The sequence below is a fragment of the Durio zibethinus genome, chromosome 20 (assembly GCF_047325235.1).
Source record: "Durio zibethinus cultivar Kanyao isolate XHJ-2024 chromosome 20, ASM4732523v1, whole genome shotgun sequence".
Classification (NCBI taxonomy): domain Eukaryota; kingdom Viridiplantae; phylum Streptophyta; class Magnoliopsida; order Malvales; family Malvaceae; genus Durio; species Durio zibethinus.
The window spans coordinates 2,483,660-2,508,893 of record NC_143181.1 but is presented as its reverse complement, the minus strand read 5'-3'; the positions used below and the strand labels follow the sequence as shown (position 1 = coordinate 2,508,893).

Here is a 25,234-nt window from a genome sequence, read left to right as displayed (position 1 = left end):
AGACTCACGGGTTTGTCTTGAAAGACCCTTATTTCACAGTCCTAGACAGACAGACACATATTCTCTCTCACTGCATCACCGAGGAGGGAAACAAAAATATACTAATACCACCACAAAAAAAACACATAAGAATTGCATAAATAATAATAAAGCAAAAAAAAAACCCACTGTTCACAGTAACAACCCCCCTCTCCCCTCCTCCCAACATTTTTATCCCACTTAATCCTCCTCTCCCGCTCCAAACCTCTCTATTTTCCTCGGACCTCTCTCTTTGTCTTTCTCTCCCTTCCTTTCACTCTCTTTTCATTAAAGAGATAAGTCCAGCAGTTCCTGCTTTAATCTTTCAATGGCTCTGATGCTTGACAATTGTGAAGGGATATTACTATCACTAGACTCCCACAAATCAGTGCCAGCACCATTCCTCACTAAAACCTACCAACTAGTAGATGATCCCACCACAGATCACATAGTTTCATGGGGTGAAGATGACACTACTTTCGTAGTTTGGAGGCCTCCTGAGTTTGCTCGTGATCTCCTTCCAAATTACTTCAAGCACAACAATTTCTCTAGTTTTGTCAGACAACTCAACACTTACGTATAAAAACTCAAGCTTTATATCTTCTAAGAAATCTTCTATTGCTAATAAATCTGTATCCTTTTTTTTTATTATTTTTTAAATCTTTTGCTTTTTTAGTATTGTACTGATCTGGGTTTTGTTTTTGCTTTTGTAAATGAACTAGGGTTTTAGGAAGATTGTACCAGACAGATGGGAGTTTGCCAACGAGTTCTTCAAGAAAGGAGAAAAACATTTGCTTTGCGAGATCCATAGAAGAAAAACTGCGCAGCCACAAGTGTCTATAAACCATCATCACCATCATCACCCACATTCTCCTTTGGTTAATGCCCCGAGTTTCTTTCCATTTCCAAGCCGAGTCAGCATCTCTCCAGCTGACTCAGATGAACAAGCCAACTGGTGTGACTCACCACCACTTTCTTCACCAAGAGGAGGCACTGGAGTCTCAGTTGTTGGAGGCGGCGGGGCTGGAGGCTATAACAGCTCGGTCACAGCTTTATCAGAGGACAATGAGAGGCTGAGAAGAAGCAACAATTTGCTTATGTCTGAACTTGCCCATATGAGAAAGCTTTACAATGATATTATTTTTTTTGTTCAAAACCATGTTAAGCCTGTCACTCCTAGCAATTCATACTCTCCTTCTTTGCTTCTTTGTGGCCCTCCTTCATCTGGAGTTCCTTCTGTTGTTAAAACCAATAGTGCATTATTGCAAAAGCCTTTGAACCAGCTCCTTGGGTATTATCCAAATAGTCAAAAGCCCCAAGTTCAGGTTTTGAACTCTCCAAGTGCTACATCGCAAAGCTCCTTGACAATGGTGGAAGAACCAAGCAGCAATAGTTGCAAAACAAAGCTCTTTGGAGTGCCTTTACAATCAAAGAAGAGATTGCACCCTGAGTACAGTGCAGCAAACATGGAGACTACCAAGGCACGTTTGATCTTGGAAAAAGATGATTTAGGGTTGAATCTTATGCCTCCTTCTACATGTTAGTTTCCCGTATCCATTCGAGAATATTCTGGCTCCCTTTTTGAACTTCTATTTTCTTTTTCTTTTTTTTTTTTTTTTTAGTTTTTGTTTGATTGTGTCTGTTTATCTCTTAGAGTCTCATGATATTGTTGACGAACAATGTCTGCTTGTGGTGTATGGATGTTTGTGACTGTGTATATAATTTTAGTGCCGGTAATATTGTGTTCCCACTAGCCACATGAATGCAGGTGGGTTTTGGTTAGAGTGAGGATCTAAAACAAGTTCAAAATCTCAACACCAATCTTTTTCCTTGATGTTCTTCGGTTTTTCATTGGTGCAATTTATTGCTCATATTCTTCCTTTTCCCTTTATTCATGATTCCGATGTCTGTATGTTCCAGTTACATATATACTTGCATTAATGCAGGAAAGAGAGAGAGGCAGACAGAGTCCTGATGACTCTCCTTTCAGTTTCAATTCAGATAAAAAAAAGCTGAGGAAGTCTCTGGTTATAGCTGCCTCATCCACAATTTCTCTAGGGCTTTCTCTGATTAGTCCATTAATGGATGATACGTGCAGCCATGCTTTGTTACCTCATCTGAATTCAAAACCCGATACAAAAAGATTTACTATAAAAATGAGGGAACAAAACAGCTGACAGTCATTTCTCAATAATCTAATTATCAGTGTAGTTATGATTATTATCATCACTATTATTGTCAAAAAAGAAGGTTATCATTTCGTTTGATGAGGGTGATAATCTTCATTATCTTTTCTCATTCCCATTCACTGTCAGTCAAGCAAGCAACAAAAAAAAAAGGAATCTTGAGTTTGAAATGTTTATCAAAGCTTCAATACTTCTTCTTAGGACCAGAAAACCTTTGCTTTTTCCTACTTTAAGTATCTGATCCAAGTCTTCAAAACCCATCTTTGGATCCCTCTCTCTTTTCACTAATTCCAATCTCGTTTTCCTCTTCTTCCAGACAAAAAACCCATAAAAAGATCAGAGAGAAGACCCCTGACTGATAGCTAAACAATACACTCCTTTCTTGCCAAAAAACCCCATTTCTCTTTTATGGCTTCTACTTGTCCCTTTGTCCAAAATCCCTATACCAGTAAAGTTTCACATAAAGTTTGACTAGACATTTCAACAGGTTCTTTGCTTTTTCTTGAATCCGGTTCTTCTGTATATTTTCATGCAGTTATTAATTACCCAAGACAGAGAAAACTATGTCAGACAGCGATGAAAGTAAGTTAAGAAACATCCATTTAAGTACACCCCATCAGAGACATAAAAGTATCAATATATAATTCTTACAATATCTTTGTCGTGCCCATGATTTGTTTTTCGTCTTATTACCCAAATAAATAAATTAATTGAAAAGCAAAAAGAACCCCTAACCCTAATAATTAACCTAATTTGACACTGTATATGTCTTTGGCTCTTACTCTTTTTCCTGGAATTGTTGGGGCATGGCACGTGACCTAGAAAGTGCACGTGTTATGTAGAAGTATACCCCTAGTTCATGAGAAATGCGAACAAGAAAAACAAAAACCTACTGGTAAAAGGACCGCTATAACTTAGGGATGATGGGCCTTAAAAGTGAATACGGATCATCTGGTAAAGATGCTTTAAGCGGTATAGGACCAAGCAATTCTTCTTTTTTGTTTTTTTTTAAGTTTTAAAAAAGGAAAAAGGGAGAGAGAAATTGGGTTTATAAAAAGAAATAAGTTTCTTTCTTCTCTTTTTCTTGTTTGCCCTTTTGAAATCCACTTTGTTGACATCTTCTTCCTTTGCATTTCTTTTGGTCCAACACTTTGTTCGCAACAAACCAAAAGACTATAATTTAACAAATACATAAAAAGTGTATGTATTGGAGATGATTAAAGAAGTGTAAGGCTGCAAAAATACATGTGTCCCATTTGCTTTTCTAGCTACTTTTCTTCTCCATCCCATTTGTTGACCCAAGAATGTTCCACATGAAATGAAACTATAGGGATTTTTTTATATACAAAAGAAACCCTAGCTTGAGAATAGAAAAATAAATCTAATTTTAAAGCCACTGGTTAAGTCAAGATGGAGAAAATGTTGTCGTGATACCTTTTGGCCTGAATCCTTATTTTCAATGGGAATCCATGAATAAGTTAATATATAACCAAAAACTACAAACTAATACGTGATTGATTAAAATTGTCAGTAAAAAGAAAAAAACTATATTCAACAGAGCCCCTGCAGTGGCACACATTAGCGTGAGCCAATGCACATGGCTAAGCACACAAGCTCACATATGTATAGGTATAGATACAGATATACGTTGGATGAAATGTATAGATATCCCAAACTTTTTGTCTCTCGTGGTTTGAGAGCATAGCCATCCAGCACATGCAGTTAATAAAATAACATAGCATTTCTCCTTTAGGGACTGAGAAAATTTTGTTTAGATATCTGATTTGCTTACTTTAAGTGCATATGGTTTGGTTTCTTAGGGTGGAATGATGGGAGGAAAGCTTAAATTTTTAGGATTCATTGGGTAATGGAGGAGAAATATGATGGAAATTGTTTGATGTACGGTTTTAAGATTAACTATGTTTAAGAGAGTGGGTGGTCCAGGAGATTGAGCTTTGAGGCCCATCAAGGATCTCACTATTGGACACAAGAGGGCCTAGAAAACCATTTATTGATGTTCAATTATATTCAGGCTTTGTAGACAATATTCTCATTGTTAGACATCCACTCTGTCGGGCAGTATCAGAAGCCCAGTTAAGCTTCCCCAAGACATGCACCATCACTCGAACCTCCACTAGAAAAATGTGCAAATTCAACAGATGAAAACATGGACAATAAGGCCATCATTACTCTCCCAGCTCTTAGATGGAGAACAAACGGGAGGATCTCTAGGGAACTTATTTTGCACAAACAAACCATAACTTTTCTTGTTATGACCTCCCAACAGAGGTATTAACTCATTGCTTTGATTTTCTTTGTTCGCATTTCTAATTTTCATTGGAGAATTAGTTTTCATCTAGAACAAGAATCTCATAGCAATTTTTTGTACCTTGATTATGAAGCATATTCTAGAAAGATAAGAAAATGTTCACTTTTATTGAGTAATGTTCTTGCTATTCAATCACATTCAGTTGGTCGGAATTGTCTTGGCAGCAAAACTACAGAATTGTGAGCACATCCAAAGCTAGTTGGAATGATGCAACAGACATTCAAGTATTACAGTAAGCATTGCATTAAATGCATTAATTAGTCGATAAGGGGTATAAAATAGACATAGACCTTTTAGTATTATTGATTCAGTGAGTAGTTAACAATTTCTGAAAAAAGAAATCCTGGAATTGCAGATTTCTGATTCCCGTTTCGCTGTATCAAATTCAAGTGGTAGGCCTGCGGGAATCAAACCCAGCATTTTGATGTGTCCAGCAATGTTGGCATGCAGCAGAAGATACCATTATTATACTGGGATAATTTGATTGTTTTCTTCATCTTAATGATGAAGGGTCCATCAACTACTTGATAATTTTTGTGAGGCTTCTAGACTATTAAATTACATTACAGATAATTCACTTGATTGGAATCCATGGACTTGATAGGAAGGGTTGGTTACATTACATTGCTTGCAAAATCATCAATTCAAGCACGTAATATTGCACGTTTAAGATCAATAATTGGGGGGGGGGGGGTCTTGACATGTTGTTCGACTCTATTTTTCTTGACCCCCCAATTATTGATCTTATATTTTATAGGATTAAATTATATAGTATTTTCTTATCTTATATTTGACGTGTATAAGAATTAAGATAAAATAATTTTATTTATTGTTAAAATTATCTTTTTTTTTAAGTTTATATAATTTAAATTATTGATGTAATTTTTAAAAATATATTAAGATATGTAAGTTTAATCATATAGATTAAAAATAATTTTTTACTTTGAGAATATTAAATCATTCTATGTAAAGAAGATAATTAATTTTTTATGCAATCTTATCTATTTTTTTGAATACAAATCAAATATGATATAAGATGAATGTTATCTTATTCCATCTATCATTCTATATCATACATGAAAGATATAAAAAATTTTTAAAAACATAAAAAGTACCCATAACGATCACATATACTGATCAAAGACTCGCACTTACTCTAAATCTGATTAATATAGCTTTCAATGATGACTGATTGTATGGAAGAAACCATGAATCACATACAAGAAGGGATGACGTAGCTCAATTGAAGTGTATAATTAGAGGTGTAATCAATCGAGTTCAAGTCAATATAGTATTAAACTCGAGTTAGAGCTTCATTTGAAATTCAAGACTCGAAATTCAATTTAAACTGAATTGAGTTTTATCTTTTTTGTTTAAACTCGAATTGAGATAAAAATCGAATTATTCAAGCTTTTTCAATTATATTTAATTAACATATAAAAAAAATTCGATTTTTATATTCGATAAAAACTTGATTATTTGTATTTGAATTTGTTTTATTAATTAAAATAATAAAAATATATTAAAATATAAACGTTTGATTAGGCTTACAAGTTATTCAAGCTGGATAAAAAAATACTCAAATTCAACTTAACTGATAAATCAAATTACTCGAACTTAAGTTTGATTCAATAATAATCAAACTAAATTCGAATTTTATTTTAATCGAATCAGAATAATTTATGAGTATTAATTTATCATTTGTATCATTCTACATATCTCAATATTTGCTATTTAAAGATCTGAAAAGCAGCCCCTGCCCCCTGAGATCACCTTCGCGTATCATGACGCACAGCACAGGTCACTGGCTCGCTCGCCACAAAACAAAGCAAAGTTTACCAGACGGTGAAGTAAATTAAAGCCTGTCTCCTTCCCTCCTCCCACTACCAAACTCTCTCTCTCTTCTTCCTTCACTCTTTTTCCTTCCAGGGAGATACACTTTCGCCACTATCATTTTTTTTTTTTACTCCTACAACAAGTCGTGAAAAATGGGAGCTTGGACAATAAGTTGGAGAAAGGTAAACAGTCCCAAAGATGCTTTTGACTTTCCGTTTTGTGCAATTGGGCTACTAGAAAACGACCCCAAAATTGAAAGTACTGTTGAAAATCATGTAGAGAGAGAAAGAGGCGTGGAAGTGGGACCATATTTTATTGAATAAAATAGTGTTTTTTTTTTATTTGCTTCCCTGAGCCTGCAGTTCTCAATGAGGGAGGGGGTGAAGGACGTGGGAAGAAAGAAGTAAGAATTATTATAATAATGTTTTATTTGCCATTTGGACTGATATTATATGGTAAGATACAAAAGCATTATAAATGGGATGTGGGGAAGAGAAGATAAGGTGGTGCAAGTGTGATAATGCAAAGTAAAAGAAACCAACCCAACAACAAGATCTATCTCCCCTGGTTTCTTTTTATCCAATCGAACCTCTTCTTGCAGAGAACATGTCTCTTTATTCATGCCTTTCTCAATATTATATGAAAAATATAAATGAACAAACACTTTATTTATTATATTAATGTTTACAGGGAGAAAAAGGGATGCTTTTCTCTGTTTCTGGTTAATTTGTCAATCTTATAACAGTTGCTTTGAAATCAGGGTGCTGAAGGGTTTTCTGTGTTTTCGATTGGTGTAGTTGTTTGTTGCAGAAGAAAAAAAAAGAAGGAAGCATTAGTATATAATCCCAGAAATTTATATTCGAAGAATGTAATGTAAGAGATATAATCCCAGCAAAACCGCTCAATTAGCCGTGAAATGTTCATGCATGCGTGGCCTCAAAGATACAGCAGCAATCATTAGTACATATTTGTACTTTACGTGCATGGATTGCTCAAACCACTGTTCAGAATTTTAAACCCTTTTGTCTTACCGAGCTGATCTGCTGCTCATTTGGCAAAGGAAAAACTGAATAACTAAGCTATCGAGCCAATTAATTCACTCTGCTGTCTCTTACAAAAATGGCAAAATCAATCCTTTGTCGTTTGTTACAGGGTTTTGGCTGTTAACACTTAACCCCTGTTAATTCACTCCCCAGAGCTTTCCTCATCCACGTCTACATCATATCATTATGTGTCCACGAGCAGCCCCACAGCTACGGACGATCAGAATTTAAAGCTAAAACACAAATAAAAGATAATTGCATATATATATATATATATGGGAAGTCTCTGAAAGTTGAAATTTGAAAAGAAAATTACAGTAGCTGTAAGCAACCAGAAACCACTGTACTATTAAATTCAAAGAGGTAAATTAAATTTTTTTACTACATTTTTCACATTGTTGTCCCTCCATTTATTACAACTGTGGGCTTTGAATGAAAATTTTCGACTTGCTTTTTTCTTTTTGTTATGGATGAATGTGAAAATTTTATCAACTTGGTAGAAAAACCTGTCAAGTCTGCGTAGAGAAAGCTGTACCAAACTCAAGAAAAACAATGAACTCTAAGCTGTATAGCGCATGAAAAAAAAAGAAAAAGAAAATACAGTGAAACAACGAAACAAAAAAATTTTCAATCAAGACTGGGTTAGCTGAATTGATAAGAGCATGAGTTTTTTTTTTTTTCTTGTTAATTCTGATTCAATTCTTGTGATAGATATTTATAAAAATAAAATTGGATGCACAAAATCAGTGTGAAAATATCACGTTAAAATCTAATTATGTTGAGCGGAGCAGAGCAGGTGAAGCAGGGTAAAGTTCGTTGCCAATTCCAGCACATGAAGCAGGTTGGCGTCAGAAACCTGATCCATCTCCAAAAGCGTTCCTCTATGAACGGAGGGATGTGATGGAGCGAAGAAGAAATTCAAGATAAACAAATAGGCAACATGTAGAAAGAATAATAATACACTAAGGGATAAGCCCCAACCACTGGAGTTTCGCCACGTGGGTATATCCACTGCATCCCATGGCACCCGATTCCCACACCGCCAGAACGAAAAAGAACTCATTTATAGGGGTCTTGTCAACACCTGTCAAGTGATTGTGGGGTTTTGTTTGGTTTTGGGTTCTTTAAAAAGAAAGTTAATTTTTAAGCCACCCTAACAGTTCCCACTCTTCTGTCTTCCTCTTTATTTTTTATTTCCTTTTTATTTTTTAAAATTTATTTTTCAAACCATGATAAAAATGCATTATTTCACATCAAGAGGTTTTAATTATATTCGGTGATTCATATACTTATTTCATATAAAATATTAAAATTTATATATTTAAATTATATTTTATATAAAAATTATATTATAATTTATATTAATATAAAAAATATAATATATATTTTTTATTTTATTAAATTTATATAATTATTATTTAAAATTTTAAATCGTATTTTTTTATATTTTTTATTCATATTATGCTTAAAATTATCAAATTTAGTGTTAATCTCGAACAGGTTCTTTTTCACAAAACTAAATCATAATTGGCAAAATGAAAAACTATATCTCTACCTATTTTTTAAGATTTAAAACTGTATAATTATTAGTATTTTTCTTTTATGCGACTTTGAGAGCAAAATAATGATTCATGCACCATAGAAAAGCACTTATATGTATCCCCTGGACGTACAGTTGTTAGATATGAGCCTTTCAGTATTGGTGGAGCCGCAAATTTTTTCTCATGTCTTCAATAGAGCTGGATGATATTAGCAATCTTTTTCTCATTTTCCTTCTTTCTTCACTATGTTTAGTAGAAGGTAGGTTTTTTTTCATTGCTGGCTTTACAAAAGCGACTGATTCTGATTTCCTTCACTGTATCGTTTCCTTCTGTTTAGTACTTCTTTATCCATCATCATGTTATATAATCAGGTACATGATTTGTTGATTTTTAATTTGATAAATTGACGTTTTAATCTGAGAATTCTTAATAAAAAAACATGTTGAAATGTTTGACAGTTCAATTATTTATAAATAATAAATGTCTTGAACAAACAAAGCAATATTTCTCCTCTTAACAACTTGAGATTTTACTATTTATAGTAGAATCTAGAAAACAGGAAATGGCTAATTTTTTAATATGGCAACCATTAAGTTTTAATTGTCCAGATAAAATGTGTCAATTAGAGCATGCTTCATGATGTTTTTCGGCGTTGCAATCGTCATAAATAGGATTGTCTATCTTTGTTTTGTTTGTAAAGCAGCTCGGAAATAAAGAAAATAATTGTAAATACAAATATTTATGTTTTAAATTGATTGGCTATCACTTATTAAAATTAATAATCATATGAATAAATTGAATTAAAATTTAATTTCGGGATAATCTATCTCTAAACATACAATCATATTGTTAAAAAAAATAAAAACTTAACAATTTTGTCAAATTTTTTAAAAAAATTGAAAAGGATTTTTATCTATTTGTTTTATATTAAACCACTTGTTATATAAAGTCATCCCACTGGATGCATAGCCTGTTCCCGATACATCACTTTTTTATTTCTTTTTTATTTATTTATTTATTTTTGTTTTCACTTATTCTGATCTCATTACCCTTTGTAATAAGTTGTGTCTGTTTCTTTTCCTTCACTGCACGTTCTGATACAACTCCTAGTCTTACACTCTTCTCTTTGATCTTCTCCATCCCTCTATCAGTTTTCTCTCGGTTATAGCTCTGCTTCCTCTTCTTTCTGATCAAATATAACTTTCTTTCCTGGGTTATCTTCTCTTTTTGCTTTTACTGAGAGAGAAAGAGAGAAAAGTGAAAGAAAAGGAAAATAGCCATGGAAATTGACCAGTTAAAGTCTGCAACAGAAGATCAGATGGAGATGATGATGATGATGCAGATGGACAAGCTCCCTGGATTCTACGGGGTTTACAACGACGTCGTAGAATTGTCCCCAGCTGAGCTTGCTGGTGCAAGCAATAGTTTCAATGATAGCATCAGTGCCATGCCACATTTTATTGAAAACCCACAGGTTGGTTCACCCTCCCCATTCATAAACCTGCCAACCACTATTTCATTCACTGGTTCAACCCCGATTCAGGAAACAGGAGCCCCGGGTATATTGTCTAGCCCTGGCAGTAAAAGATGGACAGGTGGTGCAGGGGAATTATCAGGTGCCAATTCTCTTTCTACACCTTCCCAAAAGAAGAATTCAATGGCTGCAATGAGGGAGATGATCTTCCGAATTGCAGCCATGCAACCAATTCATATAGATCCTGAATCAGTTAAGCCACCAAAGAGAAGGAACGTGAAGATATCAAAAGATCCTCAAAGTGTGGCAGCAAGGCACCGGAGAGAGAGAATAAGTGAGAGAATAAGGATACTTCAAAGACTTGTCCCTGGAGGAACCAAAATGGACACTGCATCTATGTTAGATGAGGCAATTCACTATGTCAAGTTTTTGAAGACTCAGGTGCAGTCATTGGAGAGAGCTGCTGCTAACAGGCCAAGTGGGATAGGGTTCCCTGTGGCAACGTCAAATGAGAGTTTTCTTCCAATGGGAAAACTCTATCAACCTACTCAAAATCTTCAGGAATTTGGGGATGCTTAGCTAGCTTAATAAAACAAGAGTCTTAGTATAAAATCAACTTTTCTAGTGATATTAGACATATTGGAATGTAAAAAAAAAAAAGACTAAACTAAAATGAGATGATTATGATCATTGACCATCATCATGGATTGATAATTCTCTTCATGTTTGGCCCATGTAATCCATGTTGTATTGCTATCAAATTCATATCCCCGAATAGATAGCCCAATTGTTCAAAAAACTAATTAATTAAATTATCTTAATTAATAGAATACATATTTTTTTTCTTGCATCTCTCTGTCTCTATATACAACTCTTATATAAATTTGATATCCAATGGCCACCTGTCTAATGAACATCCATAGCTATCAGAAATGCATAATTCTCCAGCAAACAAAAGAAGAACAAGTTATAAACAACCTGGCCAAAAGTGCCAAATCCTGGACAAAAATTATTAGAGAGCAACAACAGTTGCACATTGGCAAAGAATTCCACGCAAATGTCATTGGAAACGAAAAAACAATTATGTTAGTGGGGTTGACAGGCTATGCCAAAGACTATACCTTTCTATATTACGTCTGCTATGAAAAATCTAGTGATAGAAAGAGAAAAAGGTTCTTTCTTGAGATAGACCTACACAAAAAAAGGGACCTTTAATATGGCTTTGGTGGGACGAAAATTCCATGCTGTTTACATAAATTATGGACGCACAAACTCACCCTACAGATATACAGAGTCTTCTCCTGCTAGTATATTGTAACATTAACCCATCACACTTGTCAAAGCGACAATATCAAGGTACCAAATTGGGTGGGATATAAGGTGAGGTTATGGTTTATGAATTTCCAAGTCACTTTCGGGGGTAAAGAGAAAGAAAGAGAGCGTAAGTTGGAAGGAAATGCAAGGGGAAATCCATGTGAAAGACTGACAATTGCGGTGTGGGTTTATAGAATAGCAATGTTGCAATTCGATGGGGTCGTTTTCCCACAACACCTCTTCACGTGATATATACTCAAAATCTACTTGGCCAACTAGCTCTCCTACGTGTCTCTCCCGACCCTTCCTAATTGACCAACTCCTAATCACAATCATATAATTACCATTTCCTGGTATATGCCTTGACAGAAAGTTTGTTCTCTTCAATTACTTTCAAAAAGATCCTTAAAATATCAACAACGTGATCCTTTATGCATGATAAATGGCCATTTATTGTTTTGATTTACAAAGTTTAAAAAATAATTTATTTTAATCCTTATGGTTATGTTTGTTGTATAGTATGATGGATAAAATAATATGATAATCGTTTTATATTATGTTTGGTTTATATCTAATTGAAAGTGATATAATTATAAGAAAAATTATTATCATTTTAGTATAAGATGATTTTATCTTCCAAAAATAAAAAAAATTATTTTTAATCTATGAGATTAAATTTACATGTCGTATTATATCTTCAAAAATTATATTAATAATTTAAATTTTATAAACTTTTAGAAAAGTTAATTTTGATTAATAAATAAATTATTTTATTTTAATCATTGCACATATCAAATATAAGATAAAATGATATTATTTAATCTAATTTTATTTATAATATCATCTTATCATATTTTATCATAATCTTGTATATTAAATATGACATATTTCTAACATTGTAATGAAATGGCTTCAAATATATCGTTTTGACAACCTCAACCAAGTTTTATACTATTGATTTCTTTTCATGTACGTTATTTTTCAACATCTCATTACCTACCTTGTCGTGATAATATGATTCCCATATTTTTTCTCATAAGAATTGCTGACTTGGGATTTGAAATTCGATGTCAATACAAAAGATTGCTAACTATAGCTTGTAAATGATCTTAAATTTTGGATCTTGAAAAAATAAAATGGGCCGACATAATATGTACATGTAATTAAATTGTACTTTTAGGTTAAAAATTTTTCTTCAAAAAAAATTTAACATGCTACTTCTTTCAAATGATGTATACATATATTTATATAATAAGATCAAAATATTTTAAAATTTTAGTTGAATTTAATTCAATTTTCGAGTGATTTTAAAAAATGACATTCTTACTAATTAATAGCAGGAATGTGTATATATGATCAAGGAAAGCTTTAGATAGTGACAATTTATAATAAAATTGAAAATAAAAAAGAGCATGTCCAAACATCTCTTTTCACTTGATGAATACTTATGAATCATCAAACAAGCTTTCTATTTAAGGGAGGTTGAAAAATGGGAAAGGTTCAAAGAAACTAAAACATCACTTTCTTGATTGTGAGTTTGGTAATTAATTGGTAGTGGCACCATCAAAGATAAAGTATGTCAACTTTGTTCTGGACTGGGCTTCTCTAGCCTCATTCATCTATGTTTAACATTTTGGACCACTGGCCCTCACAAATCTTTTACTGCTAATAAACCAACTATCAAAAAAATGGCTTTACATGCCTATTGATTTTGGATCGATTCATATATTATTGAAATTGATATTTGAAGTTTATGGATTTGAAAAAATTTATATGCATAATATCTTTTTTAACCAAATAGGTAGTAGAGTAAAGAGGATTCAAGAATAGATTAAAATTTTCAAAAAGAAAAAGAAAGCTTTACATCTTCTCTTAAAGAGGGAATCCCATTCAAAAAAAAAAAACTTTCAATAACATAATAAGACATAGTCAGACATGTTATCAAAAAACCCATGTGAGATATCCCGCTAAGCTCCAACATGAGCACATCCAGGGATTACTGCGTTTCAGCCAAGGGGAGCCCCTTGTCCTGTAAATTTAAGGCATGCAATCCCTAAGTGCACTGTGCTTTTGAAGACATGTTTTTAATATCCTGAAACATCTTGTGGGATTATTGATGCATGAAATAAAAATGACATATACTATATGAATTCAAGATTGTAGAAATGGGAAATTTAAAGCAAGTTCAAGAAGGTTTTCTGAGCATTATATGGAAGCATGTGATCATTAGAAAAAGAACAAAACACCTGCCATACCGGTATCTTTGCTTCCCAAAAACTTTGATGTTATAGTTTTTTGGACTGAGAAAATGTTATGTTTCTGATACGTCGTTATCTACTTTATTTATGACTTATGAGGCACGAATTTTATAGGATGATTCATGTCCATATATAAATTATTGATATCTACTTCAATCAAGAGGATATATATCATAATCACAGCCATATGAGACCAGAATTTAACATGTTGTGATACCAATTATAGCATTCAAAATAAAAGTATTAATGACTTTCATATTACTTTAAGCTTTAACCATGTGTGGTTTGTCAAAAGATTAATTTCAAAGTTCAAGTAGCAATGAGTGATTTGAACTATTTATCAAATTACATTCATATCTAATATCAAAGGTGAACGTCGATTTACATCTTTACATTTGTCATAAAGTATTGCTTTTTAGAGAAACCAATGCTTATAGCAAATCTTTGTCTTAATTGCTTACACCTAACAGGAAAACGTGAACATACCTATCTATAACTTGCAGTGAAAAATGACAGAAAAAATGAGCAGTGTTCAACCCAGGCGCCCCGATGTAGATATAAATGAATTTTGTGATGATAAAATGAAATATTCACCCACCAAAAAGAGTAAATGACTTATGTTACAAAAACAAAACATTAAAATATGTTTGTTGGTTGGTCAGATTAGATTTTAGTGAGGAAAAGGGTCCCCTCGAAAGGAACAAGGACACAGTCTAATCTCTTGGGACAATATTCTTTTTTCAATTTGTTCTATTTGAGGGGTGGAATGTATCATGTATTCTTGCAGAATAATGGAAAATTTGTCCCACTGCTGTTTCTAGAATTGTGAAAGCAAAATTTCGATGCTTATACTACCAAAAAAGCAAGTATCACCCACGGAACTTTTTCATCTGTAATTACTAATGAAATATCGATAGTATATAGTTTTAAAAAATGACTATTATTGATAGATTATTGATGGAATTAATTTTATCGAAAATTGATAGATAAAAAAAATCAACATCATTTATTGTAAAAATTATTGAAAAAATTTTTTGTCGGTAATCCATTAATAAATATTGATTTTTATTGACGGAATTTTCTATCTATAAAGGACATTTTTTTAGTAATATTAATTAGAATTAAAATCAATACATTTAATAAATTTTAATTTTAATATCTGTAATTTTTTTTCTATCATTAAACTATGACTTCCTTCTTACCTAATTTAATTTCATCGAGGGTTTAACATTTTAAAAATTCAATGACCGACCAAAGTATATATTCCTTCAAATTTAGGGAGAAAAAAAAAAAGTGAGTCAAACTATGTTGGATGATCACCTAAAATAATCGGTGGTCCAAAGATTATCTATGCATCTGCTTTTCGGTGGACACCAACCATTGTATTTAACTTGGATGAAATGTCCCTCTTTCCTTTTCTATTTTCTTTTGGAGACTTCAATTAAATTCTAAGAATTCAATCGTGGACCGACCTTATCAACTACAAAGTGTTTTCATTTTTCTTTCTATTGATAATTATATTGAAATAGAAAGAAATCATTTTTGTAAAAAGGAAAGATCTAAATTTGTATATTATGTCCCTTTTTGTTTTTATTGCATATGTTTTAATTTTTAATTTTTATAGTCATGATTTATTGGTTTGCATGTATTTTAATTAATAATATGTCTTTGTATTGACATCCAAGGCCTAGTTAATTCAGCCCATGGAGCCCATCCAAAATTTGTGGATAACGAAGCCACAGTCCAATATCTTCTACAAATGAACAGTACAGGCTAATTAATTTATCAACAAAAAAGGAGGACTAAAAGTCTAAAACGCAAAACCTTATGTTAATTTAAAGGATTATTAAATACTACATCTTATTTTGAAGTTTTTTTTTTTTTTTTGGGGTCAAATATTGAGATTGATTGTTGCACTCATGAAAAAAAATCAAAATTTTTAATCTCTGTACAATAATTTTTTTGTGCACATTTCTATATAATAATAACAATTATTATTATTGTATATAAACTGAAAGAATAAATGAATGGCCTTAAGAACAAGATCCCAATAATAGTGCATATATAGTCAGATTTGTTATAGATTGCTCATATAATAGAGTAGATTTTTTAGATGACAAATCTTTTAGACTTTAGGTGACATTTAATTCGAGAGAATTCACAAATTTTCTCTTATAATTTTATTATTAAATATTTGATTCTAATGTTTGGTTTAAAATAATCTGATTACAAGGAAAAGTGATAGTTTCCAATAGTACCAAAAGTTTCAGAATGAAAAACTCACATTTTCTTGTGATATTCTAATATTTTGAGAGAAAAAAATAACGTTATTTTTAAATTTGACAAAAAAATTGTGAAATAGTCATTATCATTTTGAAAAGTATGTCTAGATTTTACTACTTTTTTTTTGTGATTGAAATAAATGACATTTGGTATAAAAAAATGTCTTAAATAATCTCTTTTATTACTTATAAGATTTAATAATAAAATATAAAAAAATAAGAATAATTCAATCGATTAAAACCTGTGATTATTAATAATAAAAGTGTAAGTTTGATCTTTCTCTCTAGCCTTTTAATATTGTTTGAAAGAGATTGTTTAAGGTATATCTAGATAAAAATGCCTTAAATAATACCTTTCAGTATTTGAAGGGTATTATTTCAAAATCCACTCATATTTTCTAAAAAGTATTATTTAAAAAGCTTTTAGACTAAAAACTCTTTAAATAATTTCTTTAAAAAAATAAAGAAGATTATTTGATGGGTTTTTTAACCAAAAATATCTTAAATAATCTCTAACTTTTTTTATTGATGATATTTTATAAATAAAAATAGCAATCAAATAAAATATTTGTCTTCTTTTACTGCTAAAAACATCATTTGTCATTTAGATATTTATTATTAATAAAAGCTAATAAAAAGTTATCATTATATATGTTAATGATATTATGGTAATTATTCAAAAATTAATATATGTGAATTCTTCTAATCAAATGAGTGAATATGAAATAAATAAAAAAATCCCGAATATCGTATTTTTTTCAAAGATTATATTTTTTTTCGAAATTTAAGATTTCGCGAACCAAATGACTCTTTAAAGACAAATATTTTATAGTGAAAAGTTAGGAAAACTCCAACTCATAAATATATATATATATATATATATATATGGTAATTAAGCAATTCTTTCAACCAATTCTTTGAAATTGCTTGCCAAAAATCGTCTCTATTCCTGGGTAGTGATCAAGACCAGCATTAATCTCAGCATTAGCAATGGGGTAGTTCTGTTATCACAATTTATAAGGAATTAGGGGTGCATAATTCATAAATGAGATAAAAGTTACTGGTGAGGGGTGATAATCATTTGGTTTAGATTGGATTCGATTTGATTTTGTTGGATAATGTATACTATTAAAAAATTTTAAAATGTTATTCAAATATGAACTAACATTTTTTTGAAATCAATCCCATTTGAACCAAACTCTATCAATTTGATTTGATTCATTGATTTTTAAATTTTATTTATATATATATATATTATTTTACTATGATTTTTAATATATTTAAATAGATTTATTTTATAAAAATTTAAAAAATATATAAAACTAATGAAAATATATTATAAATTTTTAATATATTTAAATAGATCTAAGTTTAATATATATATATATATATTTAGTATCCGAATTTAATCCAAACCAAATAAAAAAAATCAATTTAAATCAAACCAAATACTATAATTTTGAAATAATTTTCAATTTTCTCAATTTCTTTTTCTTGTCCCTAATAGTGGTTAAGTCATTATGCATTAAAACCATATTAAGGGCCATTATAGAGATTCATTTTTAACAAAGTCCAAATCATGATATCTAATCTCATTTCCTTATTTTCAAGGTCAACTAAACTATTTTTATTTAATAACGTTAGGATTTAAATCAAAAATTAAAAATTCAGCATTTTACCACTAACTAATTAAACTATATTTTTTTATAAAAATATATAGTATAGTAGAAAAAATTAATTACAATATGTATGCTGAAAATATTTTATTTAATTAATGTTACTTATCAAGGTCACGTTTGTATAATGCATGTGATTTGAAAAATAAACAAATTCTATACACTATCATTAATAAGTAAATATTAACTTTTAAAATAAATATACAAAAAATTAATATTTTTTTAACTTCTATTAAAAAACAGAGAGGTAAGATAGGATTAGTTCTGACGATCATCTTTAACTTTGATTTTCAATTAAGGAACGGTGATCAACTATATAAATCCATAAATATAGATCATTTAAATAATCAAGCGGCAGTCGTCACACATCCACAAATTGCATTGTTTTTTTCTTGTCTAAGCCACCTTGGTTTAATTATGGCCAAATGCAGTGATGATTTGTAGTTTGTGGTTTATAATTTATAATATTTAATACATATAACAATTCATGTGCAGACAACGTTGCTATTAAAAGATTGATTTTTTTTTTTTTGAGAGATGTTGCTATTAAAAAATTTGATGTGGGGTTAAAAAAATAACCATGAATTCATTAAGGGTAAAGAATAAGATAGGTTTGAAATAACCGTGAATTCATTGTTTTGTCCCTTACTAATCAATTACTAACATAATAATTTACACATTTCTTTGTCTCATTGTCACACTTCACTCTTATATGTTCAGCCATGGAATTTTATTTCTTCAAGGAATTTTTTTTTTTTTTGGCAATATTTCTTTATTTAAATCCTACTTTTGGTAATTTGCTTCACAGTTTTCCTAGAACGTTTTACAACCCAAGCCTTCATTCTCCAAGACACACGGGCTAACCCTAACTTGATTGTGGTTGCATTTAGAGGCACCAGCCCATTTAATGCTGACGACTGGCGGACCAACTTAGATCTTTCCTGGTATGAACTTACAGAGATGGGCAAGTCGAAGACCCATGGTGGTTTTATGAAAGCTCTAGGCCTGCAAAAGAACCAAGGTTGGCCCAAGAGGATCCAACAGCGCAGTGACCAACATAAATTTGCTTACTAAACTCTCAGAGAAAAGCTGAAACAGGTTTGGTGAGGCATGTTTATATTGACAGGGCATAGCTTTGGTGAGGCATTAGCAATTTTGTTTGCCGCTTTGCTAATCTTAAATGAGGAGGAATGATTATTGGAGAGGTTGGAAGGGGTTTACACCTTTGGGCAGCCAAGGGTGGGGGACGAGAAGTTTGGGGAGTTTATGACAGAGAAATTGAGAAAACTTGACGTGAAATATTTCAGGTACGTTTACTACAATGACATGGCGCCTAGGGTTCCCTTTGATGACAATAATCTCTTTTTCAAGCATTTTGGACTTTGACTCTATTTCAATAGCTGCCATAAAGGGAAGGCAAGTGCCTTTTATCAGAGTTTTATTTTGATTTGAAAACCATAGGGATGGCTTTGAAACTAAAATTTTGCAATGCACGTTTTGTCGGAGGAACCCAACAAGAATTACTTCTCTTTGCTATGGGTGTTACCATAGATCATGAATGCAGTTTGGGAGCTCATTAGGGGTTTCATCCTGCCCTACAGGAAGGGTGGTTTTTGAGAATGTGGAGGATAATTGGAATAGTAATACCAGGAATATCGGCTCATTTCCCTCAAGATTATGTGAATGCTACCCGATTGGGAACCTTGCCCCCGGATCGTCCGCTTCCAGACCCTGTATACAAACACGAACTTAAAAGAGAATGAAAAAGATAATTCAATACTTACAAAGCTCATTATTGGCAGATATGAATAACTGGAAGGATATATACCATGAACACGTATGCAAAAATCAGAATAAATATGTGAATACACAAGTTTTAATGACAAAATTGAAATGCTTGGCATCTATTTGTTCTCAAGAATTCTGACTTCTTGTGAGAAAAAGAAGGTAAAAGGGATGAATGATATTTCCATTTCCACGGCAAACTGTCATAGTAAGAAAACAAATATCTTGACAGGTTGATATACATACATGCATGCATGCATACAGGATTTTATTAGTCAAGCATTCAGGAAATTTTGAAGTCCTAGGACATGACAATTGGGTTCTTGTACTAATCTGGAACCTTGATGTAGGTAGTGGTGCTTCATTCAGGCAAAACTGCAGTGACACCAATTTGGTGTCAGTATAATAGTTGCTTCCTGTACAATATTCATTGTCTCCAGTGGTCTTCGTCCCTCAAGCTGGTTAGAGATAAGATGAGATAATGTAAGCATAAAACTAAATCAGCAAGTAAATAAAGCTTTTGTGTTAAGTAGAGATGTTTCCATTTTTCGACATTCACTGAATTAAATGTAAAACAAGTAAATAATCATGTGTCTTGTTATTCATCCAGAGGAAGATGCACCTTAAAATTCCATATAATCAAAACCTTAAGCAGCCTATTAACATGGGATGCTGAAGTGCCAGTTTAAGTAACAAAAATAGCTAATGCCTTTAGCAAGTGCATTGAGCTGCATCTGAAGTGGAGCTTATTAAGGGGTGCCTCACCATTTTATATGAATGATATTGTATTTGTATAACTCTCCACATCAAGGAACTCATTAATCCGATGTGCAGATATTGTTTAAACTTAAAGCACACACAGACACACACAAAATGCGAGGAGAAAAAGAAAAATCCCTTAACCATTCATGTTAATCCTCCTTGTCATCATTCTTTATAATTTAAAACAATTAAGCAAAAATATGAAGAGAAAGCATTATTCCAAGCTGAAATTACCCAGCATTTCAAGACTGATTGAACCAGTAAATGATAGCTAAATGAGGCCTTAGAATGCATGGCAGGTAAAGCAACCACTCAATGAACCCATATAGCGGGTTCGAAGGAATGATATAGCCTTATGTGAGGTCCTTGTAACTTGGTGGGTCTGATTGGCTAACATATAGCTTCTCATTTCTTGGGCTTTCTTCTGAGCTGATCTCAGCTTTTTCATTATCTTATCCATTGATGACGATCTCTTCTTTTCCAGCTTCATCTGAAATACATTGTTATGTCATTAACGATGAAGATAACAAGTTTTTGGGTAATGCTAGATCTGTTGCATTTTTGCCACAGATTATTAACATTTGCCATCATGATTGTCTCTTTTTTTAGTAGTTTTATCTTAACAAAGTATATTCTATTTAAGAAATATAAATAGAACCAACACTTTTCCAGAGAAATCTATCTACAGAATTCCAATTCATCAAGATGTTACATGATAGCTTCAACAAAGGAAAGGAAAGAAATTTTAAAATCATACTGCTGGAGAGATTTTTATTTTTACTGTATCAAGGTTGATCATTGACTTAAATATCTCATTACAATTACTTCAATTGTGAATCAAGAAGTACTTAAGAAAAAGCAACCTCTAGTTTCTTTATGGCTGCCTCAGCTTTTGCCTTCTGCAGGTTCTCCCATGCAGTGATTTTGGCTTCTTCTCTTTTGAACCTGCAAAGGTGAAACAAAGAAGTTGAAAATATGAATATCGATCAAATATGTTCTGTAAACATTTCAATCTCTTCCAGTGTTGTCTGATATTGATACATGAAGATAAACATGAACTTTTGCTTGATTAGAGTAATAAGTTGGATGCAGTTTCTTGGGCAGATTTATGAAATGACAAAAGGCAAATCCCACACAATCTAGCATCTCAAAACTGACATGAGGCTTATAATTTTTGGTAAATTAAGCATTATATTGCAATCATTTAAGCTGGTCTTTGACGAAGAATGTGATTGGGGTTCAAACAGAGAGAACAAAAATGTTTGATTGGAAACTTTTAGCTTTTATTGAAGGGATCTTCAAGTTCTTGATAGATAGAGATATGTACTGCTTGTGTTAAGGCATTTTTATCGGTGAAATTTAACCAGTCACTTCCAAAGTTGTTGATCTAAATCCTACAAAACCAACACATCAGGACAAAAGAAATAGAGGTGATGTAGTAGTAAAGTAGACATACTTGGAAATGTTATTTGCTGTCTCTGTCACATCCCAAGTTGATGTACAAGTGTCAACAGCTCTCTTTCTCCAGTCATCAACAATTTCTGAGATCTTCCCAGTGTTTCGAGCTCTAAGCTTCTTTGACCACCTAGTCATGGTGACCTTTTCATCTACTTGCACATCTCTCACTTCTGATTTAGAGGAGTGGATGCTTTGCAGTTCCATGATACGTAGAGCAGAAGGGGTGGAGGGAGAGAAAGAAAGCCTTCCTTTGGGAGATGAGTGGGTGCTACTCTGTGGGCTCATTTGGGTTGCCATGTCTCTTCTTGAAACAGTGCGAGAAATATAAGTGGCTGCATCCTTGACTGCATCAAGATTTTCATCAGCATCTTTGATGAAAAACCAAATGGGATAAGATGTTTGAAAGTACAGTAGGCTTAGCAATTACCATAACAACAACAACCTATTTCTCAATAGAGAATCAAGTTTAGAATTGGAAAATGGCCTATATTGATATTTCATGGATCATATTATGACAAAGAAACATCAAGTTCATAAATTTGGCAGCTGTAGAGAAATAAAAATCCTACACTGCTCAAGTCCATTTGCCCGGACTTGCAGATTCTTTAATATTTAAATGATTCTTATATCAAGAGTTACATTCTTTCATCATTATAACACACTTAATTAGTAACTTTTTTCAGATAATTACATTAGTAACTCATAAAAAATAACATTTAATAAAGGGGTTTTAAAATTTTTGATCAAATGATGAGTTTTGATTTATCTACAATGCATCAAATAGAAAGTTTTAATTTAAGTTTAGATTAATTTGGATGCCAAGACAATAAACATGGAGAAAAAAAAAAAAACCTTTCATAATTGATATCATAATTTTCAAATTGCAATGTCCATGTGGAGATGATTGATGTAAGCTAAATCTCGTATAATCATCTGATCCAGAAGTTTTGTACAAAAGATGGACATGTACCTTGAGAAGGCACCGATGGTGGGTCGACTACCTCAGAGCATCCATGCACGCTAACAGAACGGGCCATGCAAGGCTCAGTCCGAACAGCAAATCCTCCACCATGACTACGAGAATGAATTTTCAAACCATCAGCTGCAATTACACCAGCTGAAAACGGAGAGCCGGTGATGAAATTCCCAGTATGCCCCCCATCAAACATGTGCATCGTAGGTGAGTACAACGAATAGTAAGCAATCCCAGGAGGACCAAGTGGACCACTCTTTGATTTTGGTCTTCTATGTAGTGGCACCGCGGATTGCCTCACACCACCATCCCCAGAAACAGGACTAAGAATCCACCTCTCAGCATCTTCCCACTTTGAAGGCAAAGTCCTTCCATTGTTAAAAGGCAACACCCCAGCAGCATTTCCCTGCCTCATTCCACCATTGTAATGCAATGGCACGCGCTCAGAACTCCAACCCTTCTGCATCCCAGCACTCAAGTGATGATGATGATGATGATGATGATGATGATAATTGGGAGTCCCGGGACTAGGAAATGCACCCAATTTCCGTGTTGCAACGGAACTTTTCTTTATAGTCCCCAACCGAGGAGACGAAGCAGAGACATTATTTAGATCTAAGGAAGCCGGTCTTCGCCTATCAGGATTCTTCAACAAAGCTTCAGATCTAATCCTCCTATCCTTACCCTCTATATAAAAAAAAAAAAATTGACAATTATTACTCTTTTGAAAACAAAAATTAAGCTAAAAAAAACAACTTTAAAAGGAAAATAAAGGGTACCTTTAAGAGCAAGACAGAATGAGTTTCTTGCTGAATCTATGAGTTGATATTCGTCCTCTATATTAGCTGCATCGTTTTCATCTTTTTGAACTGCGTATTATGGCAAAAGAGATAAAGGAGGGGGGACAATGACAATGAATGAGTGAATTTTGTGATATTTTTGGCCTATTCGTTATTTTCCTTTTTCTTTTTTTTTGTTTTGGTGAAGTTTCAATTTTTAACTTTTTAAAACGCGAGTACCTTTCACTTTTTCTCCGTTTCTGGAGAGGCGACTGTGCTTATAGACTGTTATAACTTTGTTTGGATCTGGATCTGGTCCACTCGAACACTCGGTCTGTTTTCCTCCTTCATGTCCTGCCAAATGCTGCACAACAATTCACATTTCAAAAATGATTTTTCTTTTTTCCTCTTTTCAAAATTTTTTTTAAATATTTAATCCGATAAGAAAAAATGGCATGCAAATTGATCGACATTCAACAACAATCGATCGACAATGCGACTGTTACAGCTTCCTCTGCTTAAGCATTGCACTGAAAATTGAGATAAACAAAAAATTTTAAAAATTTTTTAAGATTGGAGAAGTTACTAAAGAGAGTTCGGAAGCAAGAGAATCGTGGTCGTGAGCATCGGAAGCAAAAGAGCAGTGTTCGACACTAGCGGAAGCCGAAGAGAAGAGGCTGAGATTCGATTCCGGAGTGAATATAACAGAGTCAGGGCTGGCATCCCGAGCTCTGTAACCTGATCTCACTGAGCTTTGTTCTTGAAACCCTAGCTCCGCCATTTTCTTCAAAGCTTTCACTTCTTCAGTTCTTCTTCTTCAAATATCGGCCATTTTTTTTTCTTTTTCTGTTGCTACACATGGCGGGTTGGAGTTAAAAGACGAAGGCCTTTTCCAAAACCCGGGTTTGATGCTTAGTGTGTTTAATGTTACGCGTTTTCCTGGACTTGGACATGGGTCCTGGGATTTTGTCTACCTCCAAATTGACTATAAAGCCCTTTGATTTATGATTATTTCGGTTTAATTACGATGGTATTAAAGTCTTTTTGGTATAATTTGTGGGAGGAATTACGGGGGTTGTCACGTTCCGAGAGATTTTTTTTTGACAAAATGGATGTGATTATTCTTTTCGTATTTGGGTATTAAATGATGTTGTCTGCTAATAGAAAAGCGGCACCATTGGAGGTGGACAAACCACGACACGCGTATCAAAACGTTACAATGTTTTATATTTTTAAAAATTTTGTTTTGTTTTTATTTTATTGAAGTTGAAAATGCTATTGAAAATTATATATTTATTGCAAAAAAACTAAAACGACGGACTATAATGAAAGTAACAGAGCACATGGTTCGTCAATTGGTTGGTAGGGATTTGAATTCAAATTTTGATGATTTTTAATATTTTATTATTAAATTTGATACTATACCCGTGTAATAATAGTTAGTGAAATGTTTAATTAATTAAGTAATTGTTTTATTTAATTTTTTGGGCATTTTTATTGTTATCAATTTATTATGATTA

At 32.5% G+C, this 25,234-nt stretch overlaps 3 protein-coding genes and 1 pseudogene across 3 annotated transcripts; 3 read left to right on the top strand and 1 right to left on the bottom strand.

The window, feature by feature from the left end:
- Positions 1 to 217: 217 nt before the first annotated feature.
- On the top strand, positions 218 to 1,851 carry LOC111314850 (heat stress transcription factor B-4-like). The gene is made up of 2 exons (XM_022916462.2): positions 218 to 595; positions 741 to 1,851. Exons 1-2 carry the CDS (start codon positions 347 to 349, stop codon positions 1,560 to 1,562), a joined length of 1,071 nt encoding a protein of 356 aa, XP_022772197.1. The 5' UTR covers positions 218 to 346; the 3' UTR covers positions 1,563 to 1,851.
- An 8,097-nt stretch (positions 1,852 to 9,948) lies between these two features.
- On the top strand, positions 9,949 to 11,343 carry LOC111314849 (uncharacterized). The gene has a single exon (XM_089749461.1). The coding sequence runs from the start codon at positions 10,233 to 10,235 to the stop codon at positions 11,004 to 11,006; it is 774 nt and encodes a 257-aa protein (XP_089605587.1). The 5' UTR covers positions 9,949 to 10,232; the 3' UTR covers positions 11,007 to 11,343.
- A 7,397-nt stretch (positions 11,344 to 18,740) lies between these two features.
- Positions 18,741 to 19,850, top strand: LOC111315088 (triacylglycerol lipase OBL1 pseudogene; annotated as a pseudogene).
- Positions 19,851 to 19,901: 51 nt separating this feature from the next.
- On the bottom strand, positions 19,902 to 24,655 carry LOC111315436 (uncharacterized). The gene is made up of 8 exons (XM_022917147.2): positions 24,301 to 24,655; positions 23,955 to 24,078; positions 23,715 to 23,804; positions 22,933 to 23,622; positions 21,961 to 22,306; positions 21,368 to 21,449; positions 20,739 to 20,994; positions 19,902 to 20,200 (listed from the first exon to the last, which is right to left on the bottom strand). The coding sequence occupies exons 1-7, from the start codon at positions 24,493 to 24,495 to the stop codon at positions 20,788 to 20,790; spliced, it is 1,734 nt and encodes a 577-aa protein (XP_022772882.2). The 5' UTR covers positions 24,496 to 24,655; the 3' UTR covers positions 19,902 to 20,200; positions 20,739 to 20,787.
- Between the last annotated feature and the right edge of the window lie 579 nt (positions 24,656 to 25,234).

Bases quoted from the DNA above. Each gene is read 5' to 3' on its own strand.
- LOC111314849 (XM_089749461.1), top strand. From the start codon at position 10,233: ATGGAAATTGACCAGTTAAAGTCTGCAACAGAAGATCAGATGGAGATG.
- LOC111315436 (XM_022917147.2), bottom strand. From the start codon at position 24,495: ATGGCGGAGCTAGGGTTTCAAGAACAAAGCTCAGTGAGATCAGGTTAC. The intron at 23,805-23,954 runs GTACTCGCGTTT...CATAATACGCAG, and splicing joins AAACGGAGAAAAAGTGAAAG to TTCAAAAAGATGAAAACGAT. The intron at 20,995-21,367 runs GTTGCTTTTTCT...AATGTATTTCAG, and splicing joins CAGCCATAAAGAAACTAGAG to ATGAAGCTGGAAAAGAAGAG.
- LOC111314850 (XM_022916462.2), top strand. From the start codon at position 347: ATGGCTCTGATGCTTGACAATTGTGAAGGGATATTACTATCACTAGAC. The intron at 596-740 runs GTATAAAAACTC...TAAATGAACTAG, and splicing joins TCAGACAACTCAACACTTAC to GGTTTTAGGAAGATTGTACC.